The 18,639-nt window shown below is 38.2% G+C and overlaps 2 protein-coding genes across 7 annotated transcripts in view; one reads left to right on the top strand and one right to left on the bottom strand.

Annotated features, from left to right (window-relative positions):
* Positions 1 to 1,149: 1,149 nt before the first annotated feature.
* LDAF1 (lipid droplet assembly factor 1) lies at positions 1,150 to 6,627 on the bottom strand. 2 transcript variants are annotated; one of them, XM_080556526.1, is made up of 5 exons: positions 6,376 to 6,627; positions 4,982 to 5,120; positions 4,220 to 4,388; positions 3,270 to 3,408; positions 1,150 to 2,027 (listed from the first exon to the last, which is right to left on the bottom strand). In XM_080556526.1, exons 2-5 carry the CDS (start codon positions 5,051 to 5,053, stop codon positions 1,934 to 1,936), a joined length of 474 nt encoding a protein of 157 aa, XP_080412652.1. In that variant the 5' UTR covers positions 5,054 to 5,120; positions 6,376 to 6,627; the 3' UTR covers positions 1,150 to 1,933. The 2 variants fall into 2 exon arrangements, with proteins under 2 accessions (XP_080412652.1, XP_080412653.1); XM_080556527.1 differs by having other exon boundaries at positions 4,982 to 5,116; positions 6,376 to 6,578.
* DNAH3 (dynein axonemal heavy chain 3) overlaps positions 5,629 to 18,639 on the top strand; it is a 71,544-nt gene continuing 58,533 nt past the window's right edge. Inside the window, exons 1-8 of one of the 5 annotated variants that reach the window (XM_080556432.1) lie at positions 5,629 to 6,306; positions 7,752 to 7,917; positions 11,451 to 11,549; positions 13,665 to 13,890; positions 15,396 to 15,465; positions 16,530 to 16,719; positions 17,250 to 17,439; positions 17,969 to 18,164. In XM_080556432.1, coding sequence (XP_080412558.1) covers positions 7,873 to 7,917; positions 11,451 to 11,549; positions 13,665 to 13,890; positions 15,396 to 15,465; positions 16,530 to 16,719; positions 17,250 to 17,439; positions 17,969 to 18,164 — 1,016 coding nt within the window. In that variant the 5' untranslated portion in view covers positions 5,629 to 6,306; positions 7,752 to 7,872. The other 4 variants (XM_080556433.1, XM_080556431.1, XM_080556430.1 and 1 more) reach the window with 4 other exon arrangements.

The following is an 18,639-nucleotide window of genomic DNA, read 5'->3' as shown; positions in this document are numbered from 1 at the left end:
CTCCTGTGAAGTGTTTTCTCCATTTCAATTCATTTTGAGGTCTTAAGCATAGCATGGTAATAAAGTTGTAGGTTTCATTTTAGGCAGACTGATGGAAGAAAGTAGCAGATAAACAAGGGATTGATTTTCAAGGTGTACTTAAAATTACAATAATTTGGTACGTAATAAAGGCAGAACACTGGAGCCATTAAATAATTGAGGTGATGACTGTTATAATCAAGTCACATTGATCTCTGTCTTATTTCCCTCATAACAATTAGTTTGCTTGTAGCAGCCACTAAAGTCCTAGATTGAGGGCATTACTGTATAGACATTTGGAAAGTAAGATTAGACTCAAACTATATTCTGATGATTAGGGACAGCAGTCTAGTGAAAGGCAGGAAGGATTATATAATGATTAGAATGCTATTTCGAGGCTCATTTTTCGCTAGCCATAACAATTTCTAGCACTTAAAAATAGTTCTTATTTCAGTACTTCACAGCTCTTAAAAGCAGGTACCGGTATTTGCACAAGGGATAATGCATACCATTTACCAAACACTGCAAAACACCTCTTTTCACCTCAGTTCTGCTAGCATACAACCTTGTTGGAGTCTCTTCATTTGCAAACATAGGTATCCTTCATTTTTTTTGCAGTCCTGTATACGCACTGGGAATGTGCGTTTGGGTTGTATTACCTACAGCTCTGATGTGCAGTCTTACCCCTGGGCAGCACCACACAGTTGTTAGTATGTCTTTCCATTATTCTACACACCAATCCTGATCTGCTGTAAACTGGTAAAGCTCTATTGTAATTGACAGCCACTGCAGATTTGATCAAGTGGAAATAACAGCAATGTAAATAAACTGTGCCCATATACTCATATGAAACCTTTGTTCCATCTTTTAGATGGATTTCTCCAAGGTGTTTGCTATATAAACAGTACCACAGCACTAGCTTTTTTTTACAAAGAGAAATAGAGAAAGCACACTTCTGTTTGTTTTGTTTTTTCCTCCTGCCACTTGAATATTTTTATCAGCTAGAAATTAAAAAAAAAATAATATCTGGGATAAAACTTTGAAGTATCTGAGAAAAGTGTTACCTACCTAGTAGGTTTTATCTTGAAAGGAAAACTTTTACCGTAAATAGAATATCACAAGACAACTTGGTTAAACAAACAACACTTTATTAAACTAATATAGTTAGATACTTTCTTAATGCTTAAAAATATTATAGCATTTGCAAAAATGGGAAAAGTTTAAATAAAGTACAAGGTTACAAATGAGAAGCAAAACAGGCAATTTAAATATTCAAAATAATATAACAAAACGCAAGACCAAATTGCACACCATTGATGTGATGAGGCAATGAGAACAAGGAAAATAACTCCTTCAGAAAAATGCAACATTTGAAGGTATATAAAAGCTTATACCACAAGTTAAGGTATGTTGTAACTCAATTTTTCTCTTAAAATATAAAGCATCAGCATGGCATGCTCACAGTATTTTAACAAAGGCTGTTAAGGCTTAAAAATATTTTTCAACATTCAAAAAAATTTGATGTTCTGAGCTTTGTCACTTATGTATCAAAACGGCCCATGGCTGCATACAAATTTCAAAAGATAGTACATTTAAAACTCCAGTAACGAATGGCAAATCAAATACCCACCTACCCCTTTCACCTAATTGTCACCAACTTACTAGTGGCTGTTATTACATCCCTTTACCAAATCCTTTGGAACATCTCATCATGCACATAGACTTAATATCACAATGCACTGCTTAATAGGTATTCTTACTATTAGTTTTACAGTGACGGTATAAGATGCATATTGATTTTTTCACTTCCCATAAGGAGTGCACAGAGGTTGAATGCTCACCAAGTAAACAATTACATTGCAAAGGTCAGAATAGTACACTTATGTGCATATGAAGGAAATGGGGAGAATTCCACTTATTCGTTCTTTCCTTTGTTGGCAGAAAGATCCGTGACAGAAGGATTCTTCTGTGAAGAACTTCCATTAGCTTCTTGCTTTCTTATCTCACCTCTGTATACAACAGAAAAGAACGGTTTTACAGCCTGTTCTTTCATAAGATTATTGTCTTTTAACTTTCGCCTAAAAGCTGAGCAACATGAGACAGACCTATCTGAGACTCCTGGAACATTCACTGCTGGTCTACCAGAGTTCTCTCAAAAGGCACAGGAACATAAAAAGAGCGATCTTCCAGATGCTATCTGTGTTACATCAAAGTTGTATGATTGGTTTGTAGGTTGGGCTGTATATTAGAATATGCTATAGAAAAGTCTTTGCTGGAGATGGCTGGCAATATTAGGGACCTGGCAGCATGCCCTGGAGGAGTGGTACAGAGCCCTGGAACAAAGTCAAACACGCTGGGACTTGCACCATGGTCTTGTCTTACTGAAGGTATCATGGGCTCCACAGGCAGTTTTGTGTGGCCTTGAGAACTGTGTGGGAAGCACTGCTGTGATGGAGCAAACTGAGGAAGTCCAGGACAGAGCAGCTACAATTTTTCTTGCCCTCCCCTATGCTTAGGAATGATTGTCATTAATTCCCTTGTAGATGCTTAAGTGAGCAATAGATGGCACTCCAGCATAATCTGCTATTGCCTCTCACCTTTAGCCACTTGCTTAGTAAAAGCATGGCTAAGGCAATGCTGACTGAAGTAGGCCTCCAAGCCTCAAGTTCTGAGAGCACAGGGAGACATGACTGGCAATCAGCACATGTACAGCACCCAGCAAAGCGTGTCATTTCTATTATAGCCACACGCTTCCTTTTAACTACCCATCTACTTATCCTAAGGCTACAAGTAATTTTGGTCCAACATTCTGTGAATGCAGGTAAGCTGAGACAGCTGGGTATTACATCATATGGGAAGAACTTTGTGGCATACTTGAGGGAAAGCTTCATCCTCTAGGCAAGCTTGAAAGTGTGTTTTAATGACGTTTAAAGCATTATTTATTCTGAGACAAAAACATACCTTATTGTTTGATACTACAGTTACATTGTGTTAGCACATGAACATTTGAAGACTTACTTCCTTTTTCTGAAGCAGCAGAGGCCACATATTAACACTCATCAAAATACATATTGATAACTAGCCATTTATGTTGAATATTAAATCACCAAGGTAGTCAAAGATGCTCTAGCATTAATTAACATTCATTAAACTAATCAAAAGTGGCTAACTGTTAAAGTAAATGAAGTAACCAATGTAATAGTGAAGTTGTAATTTGAAGTCAGACAATGGATCAAGACATTAATTATTACCTTGAAGCATACCAGTAGTTGACCAGAGTTGAAAGAACGATGTAACAAACACTCAGTACTCCAGAAACTCCAAGTGATAGGGCACCCAGGCCACACAGCACGCAAAGAAGGGCTATGCCACCTATGGATATTACAACACCTAATAAAAAAAATCAAGGTTGTTATTTAAACAAGTTTATATGTAAGTAAATTAGAAGAGCAGACATTCTACCACAATCCCAAATTCAAACCATTCAGAAAAATGGTCTACCGTTATCAGCCACTTAATAGCTAAGAGCCTCAGTCTAATAGGAAATCCCCAGACAGCACTCTGAAAGAGAACCACTCCTTCTAAGATTTATATTATTTATGTGAAGGGGAAGGAAGGTCTGCCGAAATCAGAGCAATGTTTTCTCAAGCTCTGCGTGCACCAATCTCAATGATCTGGAGTGATATTTATCTCTGTATACTGCACATTTTGTTAATACCTTATGCCATGCTAAAGCCTGTCATACACCTCCAAGTAGCCCATGAAGAACCTTCACTTTGGAGGTGAAGGGGCAAAGAAATTGTCAGTCATACTTTGCCAGAGATACACAGAATATCTAGAAGAAATCATACTTCAGAAAGTTTTAATGCCTGGCATATAAAATAAGACCACATTAAAAAAAATAAATGCAAAATTGTCTTCCATAAAAGACTATATACTAGAACTATGCATGGTCAAGATAACTGGTTTAGCTCTGTCCAGGTGGTTGATATTAAACAGGGAAATAGGATTTCCCCTGTATAAACTACTGTTAATCAGATTAATCTTGTATTAAGAGTTTCACTACTGCTGAGAGCTAAGGACTACATACAGAAATCTTCAAACACTTGAACTGGGAATTCCAAAAGGAAGAAGAGAAAAAGGAGAAGTTGTCATGTCTTAAAAGGGAAAATGTAAATAAATGCATACTTGCTTACAGTACCTTCCATGACTATCACACCGATACAAGCCATTATGGCTGTCGTAACAATAAAAATCAGGAAAAATGCAACAGGAATAGCAGACACCGCAACAAACATCAGGAGTGATAAGGCAACAAAAGGATGGTCATCTAAATATAGGCCAACACGAGAATTCATAAATGCAACAACCTGTGGACAAAAGAAAAATATTTCAGATTTTGTTTTTATCTCATCACAGATAACTTTAAAAGGTCACAGCTACTTTAGTGAAAAATATGGGTAGCATCTTTTTCCAAGTCTGCAGCTTGAATAGAGGGCAACCATTGCCTTTAAATTTCACAGGCATGAGGACCTATTGCAAATACAGGTAACTGCATAGCAAACACCATCCTAACAAGGGCAGATGTGTTTCTCTTGGACTTTCCAGTTCCGTTCTTGCACAAGCTGTTATATCTATACACTACGATTTTACTGTCGGGGAGACATTTCTCTTCCTTTAGGGAAATAACCCATTTCACTAAAATGCCACTCTTCTGTCTCAAATAGTTATGACAGTAAATCAGAGTAACGAAGAATAGATATCCTGTTTTGTTAATTGTGGAAGGTGTGGGAAGCCAGACCTTCTCATAGGCTCCTCAGTGTTCACTTAAAAAAGGGAGTGCCAGTGTTCTCCATAAAACCAAAGTTTTGAAATTGCATTTAAATAAATTGGGGTGAGATATTCCAAGAGTTACAAAAGGAGTATATTATAAATGTTTTATAAAATTGTAATCCAGACCCACATTTGAGTTGCTGTGGATGGACTCCACCACAGAGTGCCATTGCTTCTGCAGCTCTTGCATTTCTTTAGACATGTTGTAATCCCCAGTGACAATTGTGAATCTTCTGAACAACCACTTCTCATTCAGCCATCCAACCTCCCTTAAAATTAAGGTAAAATTAGTAACACGGTCATGCAGATGTTTCCAGAAAATAAAGTTTTTCTCTTGCAAAAACAGAGAATGTACATTTCAGATGTTAAGGTCATCCACGGAGTTTAAAACTTCACTTTTACGAAAGTAAATCTAGTGCAGGGTGCTCCTCCCTGAAAACTCTTCTGAAACTCCCAAACCCAGAGACAAGTATGGATATAAAAGATAATTCTCACCTTCTTCCTTTATAACATTAACCCTGTATTTAACCATGAGGGTACTGAATCACCAGTAAAAAGTCAATTCTATCTATATAGACAATTATCACTACTAGTGCTGATAACTTCTAATACTTACAATAATGAGAGTTGTTTCTGTGAGTAGCCTGCTATTCAGAATTGAAACCACACCCTGTGCAGTTTCAAAACTCAACATGTAAAGGAAAAATATTTTCAAACACTGACCACGTTTATGACAATTTTTAAGCAACATCAGATCAAAAATCTTTTTGTTCCTACCTCAGAAAATGTAATCTGTTGTTAGGGAAGCCATTATCAGTGGAAGATTAAGAGATGTGTTTTCCCTATTTTAAATCTAAATATTCATCGTGTCAATGTTACATATATAAACATGCTATATGTATGTATACATGCTATATGTGTTTTTATACTTTCGTAATATATATGCATACACATATTTAATACTTATAGACGGTCCTTCCTTCTGTTTACACAGCATTTTTATACAAAAACGGTTTGTCCCTCGTTCCTAGCGCAACTCAGCACAGACACCCACAGGTGCCCGCCACCCGAGTCCCCCAGGCTCACGAATTTCACCCGGCGCGGCCCACCTACGGGGACGAGCGAATTGCTGCCCCTTGCACACCACCACCCCCGGCCTCCTCTCGGGCTTTGAAGCCGGGGTGAGCGAGGACCCATCGCTCCTCGCCCGGCTCCTCACAGCGCCGAGCCCCGCAGCCGCTACCCGCCGCCCTCAAAGCGGGGCCCGGGGCGAGCGCAGCCCGCGGCGGGGCCGGGCCCAGGCCGCCGCCACCCGGGGCTCCGGGGCACAGCGCGGGGCCTCCCCGCGGGGCTCCGCTCCTCGGCACGGAGAAACCGGGCGGGGGCGGAGGCCGTTGCCCGACCGAGCCGGGGCGGTGGGGTCCGCCGGCCCGCGACCGCAGCCCCCGAGGCCGGGTAGGTTGGAGCGGGGCGGCGCCGCTCCCCGCCCGCCCTCCGCCGAGCTGGAGCCGGCCTCCCCCTCACCTGCGGCGGCTGCCCGCCGGGCCGCAGCCCCCCTCGGCCCTAAGCCCGGGCCCGGCCTGCCGGGGCTGAGGGAACCGCTGCTGCCGCCGCCTCCGCCGCTGTCTCCTCCCCGCGGGGGCCGGCGGAGCGGCGGGCAGGGCCGGGAGGCTGGAGGGGGGCCAGGGCTTCTCCCTCGTGTGGCACAGGCGGTATAGAGGATTTCAGCGAGGAAAGGGTTGAACACGCTTCCACACACCGCCCGGGGGTTTAGGGGAATTTATTTGCTTTTTATTTCCTGGTTTGTGCACTTTCGTGTCCCCTCAAGTGCTGCCCATCGCGGCCGGTCCCAGCATCCTGCCTCAGCAACTCGGGGCTGTGCATCCCCAGGGTTTCTGGGTGGGGTTTGCCCTTAGGGCACAAGTTGTATCCTTGAGTTTATTATTTTTTTTAATTTTAAATTTTTCCTATGCTGGAATTAAGAACAGAAAATGAGGATATCAGCAATGACCACACAGTTCTTCCCTCAGAGAAGTGTGGTGCTCAGGGGCTTGCTCAGCCCTTGGGGTGCCACAGGCCAGGCCAGGAGATGCACAGTGACTGCCTTGCTTCCGAGCTACAACTCATCTCGTGATGTACCAGAAATACACGCATGTTTCTATTATAGAGAGAAAATTCTACCATCCACAGCTAGAGGGCTTTCTGCTGTTGGAGGCTATGAAGGCAATTTTGAGTGAATTGTGGCTGCACAGCTACAATTGGCTCCACAATGTAGTGGAGCTGCAGGGGTGAAATGCTTTGGCTGCCATAATCAACATGTTGTCAAAAGAAGCAGTCCTGCCTTCTCCTCTGTTTCTAGTTGCTTGTTCCCACATTTCCACCCAGTCCTGCTGCCTCCTTGGGTGTGTGGGTGGCCACGCGGCAAACCTGTCTGGGGAGGTGTGCCACGTGAGAAACTATTACTTAGAAAATCTGCTGGGTTTTCAGCAAGAGCTGTGCACCATATGGTATCCCAGCACTTGTACTGGGATTAGGAAGGGCTCAGTTAGGTGTGTTGCACTACTGTTTGCGCTGGCTGCTTTCCAGGGCCATTATAATGGTGTTACATGCAAGCCTGAAACTTCAGTGATTTCCCAGGCTTTTGCTACATAGAATTCTTAATGCTGCAGTTTACAGTCAGAAATTACCAAAAGTTCATGTTTCTCCTGACTGCTTTAATGACTGGTTTTTGTTGGTGCCAAAAGGGGAGTATTGTAAAACTGACCATTACAAGTTTCATGATTATTTTTTAAAGGCAATGAAATAAATTGGATATTTAATTTGGAGCATGCTGTTATTATAAGGCAAAGATGACTTTTATAAAGTATGTTTTTTTTAAAAAAAAAATTTTTTTTTTTTAGCCTATCACACTGTCCAAGGTTGGTATCTCTGAGGTGCTGGTTTCATTGAGCTCTGCAGATACAAGGATCTGTGCAGACAGATGGAGTAAAGGGGAGACTTGCATGTTAATGAACTTGGACCATGGGCTCTGAAGAGCACACCACAAGATTCTACAAGAAGAGGATGGTGAGGGCAAGTTTATTTTGCATGAACTATTAGTGTTTATATCTGATATTATTAAAGTGCATAGTATATTGGTATACCCAGTAGACTAGTGTATGTAAAATTGAATTTCAATTTGTTGATTTTATATAAATATATGTATTTTAAAGTGAACATAGGGAAAAACTAACTGGTAGTATTATAGTGTCACATAATCCATTGATAATGGCACTATAAAATGTAATGGCTCCACTGAGTTTGGAAGTATATTGGAGATTTTAAATTTCTGGCTGTTTTCAAAACATGACTTAGCTGCAGTTTTGGAGGTAGTCTTGTACGTTTTAGTAATTTATTTTCCTGCTATGTGTAACTGTATAATCTCTTTCCACATAAAATAACTGTTTTTAATGCTTCCCAAACAGCACAAGCAATTTATTTAACTTTAAAGGGCATGCATATAAAAACATCTGAGTTGTATGCAGAGAAACTATAGTTATCACAACTGTTGCTTAATTGAGATTGTCTTCTTGCCAGCATCATCTTGAATTAGCAGGAAGATATTCGTGTTGCAAAACAGCACCGAAGTGTTTGTAGGGTTACCTCACAAACTAGCCGAGTAATTTCTGTTTCCATCATTAGCAGTGCTGGCTGTTTACCCATGCAGTTGGCTTCTGTTTAAAGTGCAGCTTACCTTCTGGTAAAAACTTTGTGTGGCCAGGAAAGGACAATGTTTCACTCTCATCTTGACCTACTGCCATATACACAGAAAACAATGCTGCTGTACCAGGATAACATCCGTTCTCACATTTTACATAAAACAGGATGAAAAACAACATCCAAAGATGTTGGTGAAGAGTTTAAGTTAAAACGGAAGGTTTGCTGTGTTGGGCAGAATGCGTACAAGGCCTCTCTGGAGGGTCAGCGTAAGGAGACTGCACTAGATTTTATGTTGGATAGTAACAGCTCCCATTTGTAAAGAAATTTGAAGGAGGACACTTTCTCTCAGCACATAGTGACAATGGTGACTGTAAGGCAAATGCATACAGATCTAGAGGAATGGGGAGTACAAGTATCCTGATGTCTTTGATCTCTGGGGAGTTTGATTTTGAATGGTTTAAAAAAATTGTGGTGATGTTTGGATTCAAGATTTTGAATCTTTATTTTTTTTTCCCAGTTCTTCTTATGAAAAGTCAAGTTTATACTACCTTTCTTGTTCTGGGATCTCCCTTGCTGTGTACAGTGTTTTCATACAAATGTCAGAATATCTAAGATGTTTTAGGACTATGTTTTAGTAGCTTTTGGAGGTAAGATGAACCTGTTCTATTCCTCATCGGTTCCGCAACTGAGTCTTTGTGACCACAGCTTGGCGCAGCACAGCGCTGAAAGGAGCTGTTTTCTCAGCTCTGGGAAGACAGGGAGGAAATTCCTGTCTCCTAGCACCAGCTATGCTGTAACTGGGGCAACAAAGCCGAGGACTGAGAGGAAGAGAAAGCGTTGGAGAAGTCCACCTAGCTAGAGCAGGCAGAGGAACGGGTTACTAGGGCGTCTGCAGGTAGTTTTCCCTCTGACCCTGCTTACTCCTACACTCTGTGGTTGTTTAGGGCATGTGGGCCATATCTCTCTTTCTCTTCTCTCATTCCTTTGGACATGTTTATTTCTCATGGCAGTTAATGTACGGCTAAATCTGCTGTAAAGCACTACTGAGGATTCAGGGTCCCTGGTGCCTTAGAAGAGAGCAGGGAGTGGGGAGGAAAGAAACTGGAGAAAGTGGAGAGGGTAGGGTGGAAAAAATTGTGCTTGACAGATGTCTGGAGAGAGTAAGAAAGTGAAAAGTGAGCTTGAACAGGAAAAGAGACAAAAAGAAAGTGTGTGGTCTGGAGGGGAAAAAGGCCTAGTGTTGTAAGCAAGCAAGAAGAGAGCTAGGGGAGAGTTTTTTTTTCCTTGCAGTTGGGATAGGAAGCTGATTGTCTTGGTACCTTTTGTAGTACCAGAAATAGTTCTCTAACTCTTTTTCAGTGTGAGTAACTACCAGGATACTTATTTTGAGGGGGAGGACCGAAATCTTCTAAGCAAACAAAAAACAGGCTGATGAAAGACAAGGCAAAATGAAGCCAACACAGAGACCCAGGGTCCCAGGGGTAAGTTCTTTCCACTAGGACTTTGAAAGATTGATATCTTTTTCAAATTGGCCATTACCAGTGGCTTATGGTTTCACATTAAGAAGGACTCTATTTGAAGACACTCGTTCTTGTTCAATATTTTTTGGGCCTTAGCCTTTATAATATAATTTTTATTAATAATTCTGTTGCTCAAGTATTTAAGAAGCATTAACTCTTTAAATGGTTACGTAGCATATATATCAAGAGTTGCATTAGAATGTACAATGGTTTTCTTCATAACTCTTATACCTTTATGAATGAACAAGTCTACCAATAAACTGCACAGCTTATTCTGTAAAAGTACCCAAAAGCCCCATCCTTTAGTCATTAATCAAGGACAATTCATGTCATCTTTACTGAAGTATGCCTGGCAGTTATAATAATTTCTATGCGTCTGTGTGCATGCACACTGGGGAATACCAAGGAGGTAAATCAGATCAGTCTTTTCTCAGATTTTATTTCTAAATGGGCTCTACTTTGATGTTGAGGAGAGCACAATTTTATTTGTATGAAAGCTAGATTTGGGCAGCCAGGTTTTCTAGTCATATATCAGAAATCAATTGCTATTTGCTGTAAATGTATTAGAAGTTATGTAAAAATGGTTATACTTTATTCAATCATAATTGTACGGGGTAAAAACTTTGTCTTTCATGGTGATTTAATGCAATGGCATTCAGATACCACATACTTCCACCTTTTTTTCTGGTAGTCTTACTGTGTATTTGGGAATTTATTCCTCATTAGTGTCTTAAACAAATATGGTTTAGGAAACTCTGAACAGACTAGGGCAGGGTTTTCGCCGTATACTAAGGAAAATTGTGATTCAAAAACATCTCAAAAACACTGTGGGGCTAAGTAATTTTGAGAAAATACCCTTAGAAAATTTTACATGATACTATGGAAGGCTACCTCAAACTTTCATCTCCTTGAGGTGATGGAACATTGTCCTAAGATATATTAGGTATTCTGATGTTTGTATTTAAACATTTTGCAGAGCCCTCATGAACAATCTGTTCTTCCAGTGATCTGGCAGGCTTAATATTGTAATATCCACTGTTTATACATTACGTGGAGTTTTTAGTAGTGTATTCAACTAAAAGATTTAGAAACCTTTGAACTGTTTTCAGTGATATATAAATGTTTAAATGCTTTATTTTTTTTAATCTGACATCTATTAGTAACTAGATACATTATCAAATGACTACAAAGAAAAATGCAATCTGAAAGCCTGCTTTGCTGAGGAACTCCATCCGGAGAATGCCCATGTCCTTAACATCAGAAAAGTAGCCCTATTTCATTTTCAGTGTAAACTGAAAGTCCTTATTCTTTTTGGATGAACCTTTTTCAAAGCAATGTAATTCATAAATGCCTTTGAAAGTGTTTTTCATTTCTCTCTAGTCACAAAATGATTCAGTGTATAACATGAGCCATGCAAAACAGTTACCAGAGTTACCACCCATACCTGCTTCTTCAGCTACACCTTCAGATTTGTATCAGGTATGTGCGCTCTCCCCTTTTGCCAGGATATATGTTAAATTACATGTGCTAGAGTGACTTTAGGCATTATATAATACTAGGCCTTAGGAATTAAAGATGGGAAAAACTAATTAAATTACTCATGTTAAGTACTAAGGAGATCACTGGGTATTTTATTAGAGCTGCTCTTATTTAAAAAAAAGTGTTGTTGCAACTTCTATTATTATTTGGATACTAAACCGTGGCAATTTAAATGTTTGTTACAATATAGTTCATTATTATTTGCTGTTACATTTTGGTTTTAAAATATTTTTCATCCAAACAAATTGTGATTTTTTTCCTTTTTTTTTTTTCCAACATAAATATTTTATGGCAGAGCACAAAACAACTGAATTAGAATGCTGTTCCAAAAACAGCTGAGAGCTTGGCAGGTGCAGCACTGATCTGAACAAACAACTTGTACAGATGACACAAATAAAAATTACATATGCCAGCACTTAATGGGAAGAAGAAGAGAGGGCTGGCGTTCCCTATCATATGTGCCTCCCAGTTGCTTATTTGGCTCATTTGTGTCACTACTTCAGTTTCTCTGAGATGTCTTTTATTAGTAAGCTACTGTTTGTGAAGAAATTGTAATGGAAAATGTGTTATTTTGGACTTCATTTGAGATTAAGAAACTTTAACTGAAAATGTATATTTTTTAAAAGTGAAAATTATTTAATGAAATGCTGCATTAAAAACTTTTATTGTCATTAAAAACTCAATTAAACTTTCTGGGGACGTGTCAAAGTTTAAATACAACACAAGCTGATTTAGCCACTGAAATTTTTGTCACATAAGCACTAGATTTTTGCCAAGTGACTACACTCTCCAGAGAGAGAGCAGGCTTTTTGTGACCAATTTTTTGCCCAGGTGGTTCCCTTTGGTATTACCATTAAGAAGGCTTTGCATGCAGAAAGTTGTTCTATGTAGTGGGTAAGAAAGAATGTAGTTTTGAAAGCAGACCTAATTAGGAGAAGAGCTGAGAATTCAGAGTTTATGCTCAATTCAGCAATTCCTGAAGATAGCCAGTGACTTTCCTCAGAAGATCTCCAAATCTCCAAACTATTTTTAATTCTGAGTTCATACCCCAAAATTGTAATTCAGGGACCTACTCACCTGTCTAGTGTGTGCAGTGGAAGAAATGGAACTGAAATGATCCTGTGAACTTTCAGAAGCTATTTTAAGGAATATGGTTGCAGCAATAGTGTGAATGACTTTTTCTTTGCTGGTAAGATTAACCTTGTCAGTAAGAAGAATTCAAGGCAGAAGCAATAATCTTGCTTTACTCAGTCTTCCAGGATGACTGGAAGAAAGAGGAAGAAATGGGTAGTACGGATACAGTTGTGTTATTCCAACTAAGTAAAAAAAATCACTAAACCAGATGTAATACAGAAGCTAAATATGAATTTAAAATAAGAGCTATAGGCACCATGATGTGAATTACATTAATTATTCTGTCTTACATGCATTTTCTCTCTTAGGGTATCTTCATTAAAAAAAAATTACTTTTCAAACCCACATCCCTTATGCCTGTGAGCTTCCTCATTAAAGTTTAGATCTCAGGACTGATAAAGAGCCAATCGATAGATACTAATTCACCTGAGAAGAAACATGGAATGAGTAGACAGAAGAAATCTGTTACAAATTGACATGGGAGAGAGAGAGAGATGAGAGCTGAATTTGCTAATTTGTATTATTGTTCAACTATTACAAGGATTGAGTATAGACATGATTAACAAACGCTTGAAGAATAATGAGTTTTCTAAATTTACCCAAATGTATGGTGAAGAAAAGAAGCAAGAGGGAGATGTGGGGAAGTAATGAGTACCAGATAATGTACTAATGCTTTCCTCTGATTTATTAAAAAAACAAAAACAAAAACAAAACAAAAACCATGAGTACTCCCACAAAAGAGTTGTATAAAATTTTTCTTACATGTATGTGGAGCATTGGGATCTAAAAAGAAATTGGTGGTCAAATGACTCTGACTCAGACTTGTTTATTTCATCTTTGTGTTGATATTTGTAGCTCTGAGTAGACTTAAAAATGCTGTGCTATGTAAAACTATGATTTCTTTTTTTATTCCCATTGCAGTTTGTCCTTAAAAGAAGATGTTATCCTCGTTTGATGCAACAAGCATCATGGACTTTGGCAGCTCCATTCAAAGAACAGAGTCACTACCGAAGCCCAAGTGACTCCATAGCTAATAATTATACTCCTACTGCACGGGATTTAAAACTGAAAAATCTTCACAAGTTAACATCCTCATCAATGACAAGGACATCACTGGGTTCAGCGGAATGGAGAACAGCCTCACCGTGTATCCACATTTGAACATGTTCATAGGTTTATCCTTGCTTGTTCTGTACATTACTTGTTTGTTAAAGCGTCATCTGGCGAAATCACTCTTCCCTAATAAATGCTTCCAAGCTTATTACCTCAGGGTCAGTATAGACAAATTGCCAAAAGCGTGCATTCATTTTAGTAAAAGTAAGGCCTAATAAATTTGTTAGATTCATCCTCCCAAATAATCACACAATTATTAGGAGGGAATTGTTTGCAAAGCAGAAAGTGAACAAGATGCAAGCTCTGATTGTTGTTAGAAGTAAAAATTGGTACCAGTAGCAAAATACGGAAACACATTGAACATACGCACCTCTAATGTTCATATTCATGAGTCTTGCATAGCACAATAAAATGGGGGACAGGCATCAAAATGTTCCTGTGAGGATCAACTCCAAGTAACATTACTTAATACACTTCTTATGTCTAAACCACGCAGTAGAAGTTTGTGTTAGCAAAATGTATATGCACATGTAAGTCCTATGATATGAGATATTATATGCTGTTGATTTGATATAACATTGTGATATAATTCAGGTAAGGATATCAAGAGCTGTAATACTCTTGCTATTTAGGTTTACTGATCAAACATTCTACAAAAAGGTTGTTCAGGCTTTTAAATATCTTACCAGTTGCAGGTGTCAAATTAACTCCAATAATTAGTCTTCAAATTCTAGAACTAAGTTATTCATGAACTTTATTTCATTATTGTCTAATTACATGTCCTCTGTATCAAGGGAAGTCATCCGTACACTATTGCTTTCTGTATAACATTGTTCTGTGAAACTACTCATCCTACATTGTTGCTTTGCTTCTCTCAAGTGTTAGAAACTGTTTTTTTACCCCTGGGATAGATGACACATAATAGATTCAATATCTGCTTATTCCCCTTATACATCATTTAAGAAGGATTTGATTTTGTTCACTAGGTCTCTATGGTTTCTTAATTATACACCTGATTCTCCTACTCATTGTATTTCTATAGTACATGGGTGGGATGTGGGAAGCAGGTCGTGGTATGTTTCTTGGAGAAAATTCATAATGTATTAATTTTTTTAAAAGATGTGTTTATTTGTACACATGGTAATGATTTGTACTTCTCAGATTTTTCATATGCAATATATTCTGTGGAGCTATACATTATATTGAACTGCTTTTAAATTCAAAATATGAAGTCACAGGGCAGAAAACATCGTTTGTTCAGAGAGATATGTAAGCACTGAAGTCATAAGCGTGAGCTGAATGCTTTCCTAAACCTAGTTTTTAGTTTCAGACTCAGCAAGATTCTTTAACATGTGGTTTTAATGCCTTGCTAAATCCTAAGTCAGAACTGAGGACTTCTTTGTGATACTGCATTTGTCTGGTATTTCATTACCTGATGGAATTGATTTAGGTCTTTTTTTTTCTTTTTTTCTCCAATCTAAAATAATATCTTATTTGAAAAATATTCACTTATGTGATTTTCTTAACTGACACTTAAAGCTTCAAAAGATTTTGCACCTTCCAGGAAGAGATTCAAACTTGCACAGAGAAGTCAATGTGATTCTGATAGGTAATGTTCTGTAATAGTATAAAGATACAAATGATTACAGTCATTCTAGCTATTTGATTTGTGCTTTAATTTTTCTTTTGACTTGGATGCTATGTTAAGACTCCAAGTAAGGAATGTTAAGTCTCTACAAATATGTACGTGCATCGCTACTGAAATTTCATTGTGTTCTAAATGAGTAGCTTTCACTGCTTCTTTGTGGCAGGGCAAATTTCAGTCTTAGGCATGCTAACAAGGTCTTCCTTTTACAATGATTGACTTGAGAACCCAGAGTTTAGTTAATGGAGATGCAACTCTCAGTTATGCTGTCAGTGTTTAAATGCTCTGTAATGCTCCTGCGGTTATGCCAAATTGGGCACTCTTCTATAATGAGTGTGTGTATATATATATTTTTTTTGCTTGTATTCATCTGTAAAATAGGAACAGAAATAGTCACCTGTGGAAGTGCTATGACAGTAACTGTCTTGCTCCATGGTAAGATAATGTGGTGATCTGTATCATAAAAATGACAAAATGGAAACTTAAATTCTTTTCAACTGAGGATGGGATTATGTGGAATAAATCAAGTATGGAGTGACAGTTTGTTGGCTGATTGTTGCTTATCCTGAGCAGCGTAGAGAAAAGATTTATAGAATATTGCATATAACCTGAGAGTGAAAACTGCAGTATAACATACATATGTGTGTGTATATATATATATATATGCAAATGAGCCAATTTGAACTTTTGGTTCAGATTGTTAAGATTTTGGAAAGATAATCACCTGAAAATAGGTAAGATCTTGGGCAACCTACATAATAATGCAAGTAGGCCTGGCTCTGATAGAATTGCTTGTAAAATCTTGCTTGTCTCAGTGATATTGTACAATAGGAAAGTTTACATGATATTAAAATGATAGATTGTATTTCCTCTGTTAAAGTAATATGGTAAGTTACACAATTTTACTGAGTAATTGAAGTACTTCATCATAGGTCATACTTGTCCTCAGTGCAGTAGCTTATCGTTTGTCCACATTAATTTAAGAATCCATTACAGCTTCTTTATTCTCTTATATTCTTTTGTTTCAGAAGTACACCAACATTGTTAAACAGTGTGGATCTCATTTCACTGTGTGTACCTGCTCATATGCCAGAATTACATGTTATACATTACACAGACAACCAACCATTGACTCCAGAAGAACAGTTTGTTGTCATGCACTTACATGAGGAGGAGATAAACAAGCAAGAAAATTCACCTTCAAGTAATGATATAGAGGTATTTACTTTTCGTTTTAAGGTTGAGAAAAGTAGCAGCAATAATCATCAGTGATATGTCTATAATCTCTTTACTTAAAAGTAGTTGAGAAGACAATGCAGTGCAGGACGTTTAGAAGATGTAAATATGAATATTTAGCAACTGGCTGTTAATTTTTATTTCCTTTCCTATTTGTTTCTCTTCCTAGCTACTTAATGTGCTTCTTGTCCAAAGGGTTTGCAAGTAAAACTATCCTTCTAAATTCTTAACCTCTCACATTGTTGGCTTGTACTTCAGAGATCAGTAATTTAATATGCTGCACTTAATTTAATATATGCTTACCTCAAAATGTGCAAGTATTGTAAAAATGTCAGGCATTAACAGTGCTTTAAAAAGAACCAGGAGATAGACATAGCCAAAATCTGTGATATTCAAGCACCTTTTGATTGCAGAAAAGGTTCAAGTAATAGAAGAGACAAAAATATTTCATAGTAATTCATTATCTGTCAGAAACTTCCTACAATAAGCATAATTTAAACATTATTTTGTAGCGGTACTGTTACTACATACATAATGGAGTACAGGAAGACATGCTGGCACCTCAGGATAAGGAAGTGATGAATGTAATTTTAAAGCAAATTCCAGCTCATCTTCTTGCTAATCCATACCTGGAGAATTCACTTGTATGTTTAAAAGAGGAGATTAAGGCAGACTATCGTATCAGCCTCATGAAAGCTATTGGTAAGACTCATAATCTCTTAGCAATTCAGAATATGTAAACATTTATTGCACTTTAAGAGCAAGTCTCCGTTTTGTTCTTAGTGCCAGTGGAGAGTTCGTTTGGGGTCAGATAATATAGATCAGACTTTGAATATCACGTTTCCTAGATGCAATGGATGATTTCCGTTATATTAACATTTCTGTGTTTCACAAACATTTAAGAAGCTTTCTAAAAATCATGCTTGAAATGAAGGTATTTCTATCCCCAGTTAACAGACAAGGTGTTGAAGCGCTAAGTAGATGGCTTGGTAAGGTAGGATGAAAAGCCGTTTCTCCTGTCTCCCATTTTTAGAATCAGGACCAATCCTTGTTTTCTTATTCTGAAAAAACATCATAGTTAAGTTGGTAATTTGATTATTGTGCTGTACTTACTCCTAAAAACAAGATTAAAATGTAGAGAACTCTATGAGTTTATGAGCTATAGAGATCCTGTGTTTTCATATGTGGGTATGATGCAGTCTCACCGTGACATATATATGATTTGTTCCAGTTGATTACATCTTGATGGATCCGGCTGAGAGGGAGAGACTTCTAATTAGAAGTACCCCACGCCCTTTTCCCCAGAGAGTTATCCGTGCACCAGTCCCATGGCACAGCTCTTATGAAGAAGCAAAAAGCTGGAATGAAAACAATCTATTCACAGTGAATCCACTGATGTACACTTTGCAACAGCTTTGGCTTTCTGAGTAAGAAGTCTTGTTCATAGGATCACAATTAAATTGGGAATGTTCTCATTTAATGGCTCGATTAGAGTGCATCTGCTGACTTCTCTATGTATGCTGCTGAGGTCCTGGTGGGGGCAGTAGAGAGAAAATGAGTTCTCTTTTCTGAAGATTTTTTTTTCTCAGTCTGTAGCAATCTCAGCCATCTCCACCTGCAGACTGTAAATGCAAGTGTGAATGTTTTACATGTCCACAGTGAAGAATGTGGATGTAGTGCTATGAAAAGGTCATCCTCTTTGTTAAAAGATGTTATCCCTAAATTGAGTCCATGCTCAATTAAATAGTAATTCAGAATTCTCATCTTCGTTCCTGAAGTTAACAAAAGAAAAGCATTCACATCTCTTTAAACTGAGTCCCTTTCAAACGTTTGTAGTTGGAAGTTGTACTGGGGGCTTTGGAAAACTGAGGCATTTTTTTCTTGTGAAGTTAATATGGTAGT

This window comes from Anser brachyrhynchus (genome assembly GCF_964034855.1).
Source record: "Anser brachyrhynchus genome assembly, chromosome: 15".
In the NCBI taxonomy this organism is placed as follows: Eukaryota; Metazoa; Chordata; class Aves; order Anseriformes; family Anatidae; genus Anser; species Anser brachyrhynchus.
Note: the sequence above shows the minus strand (reverse complement) of the source record. Positions and strands in the feature narration are given on the sequence as shown.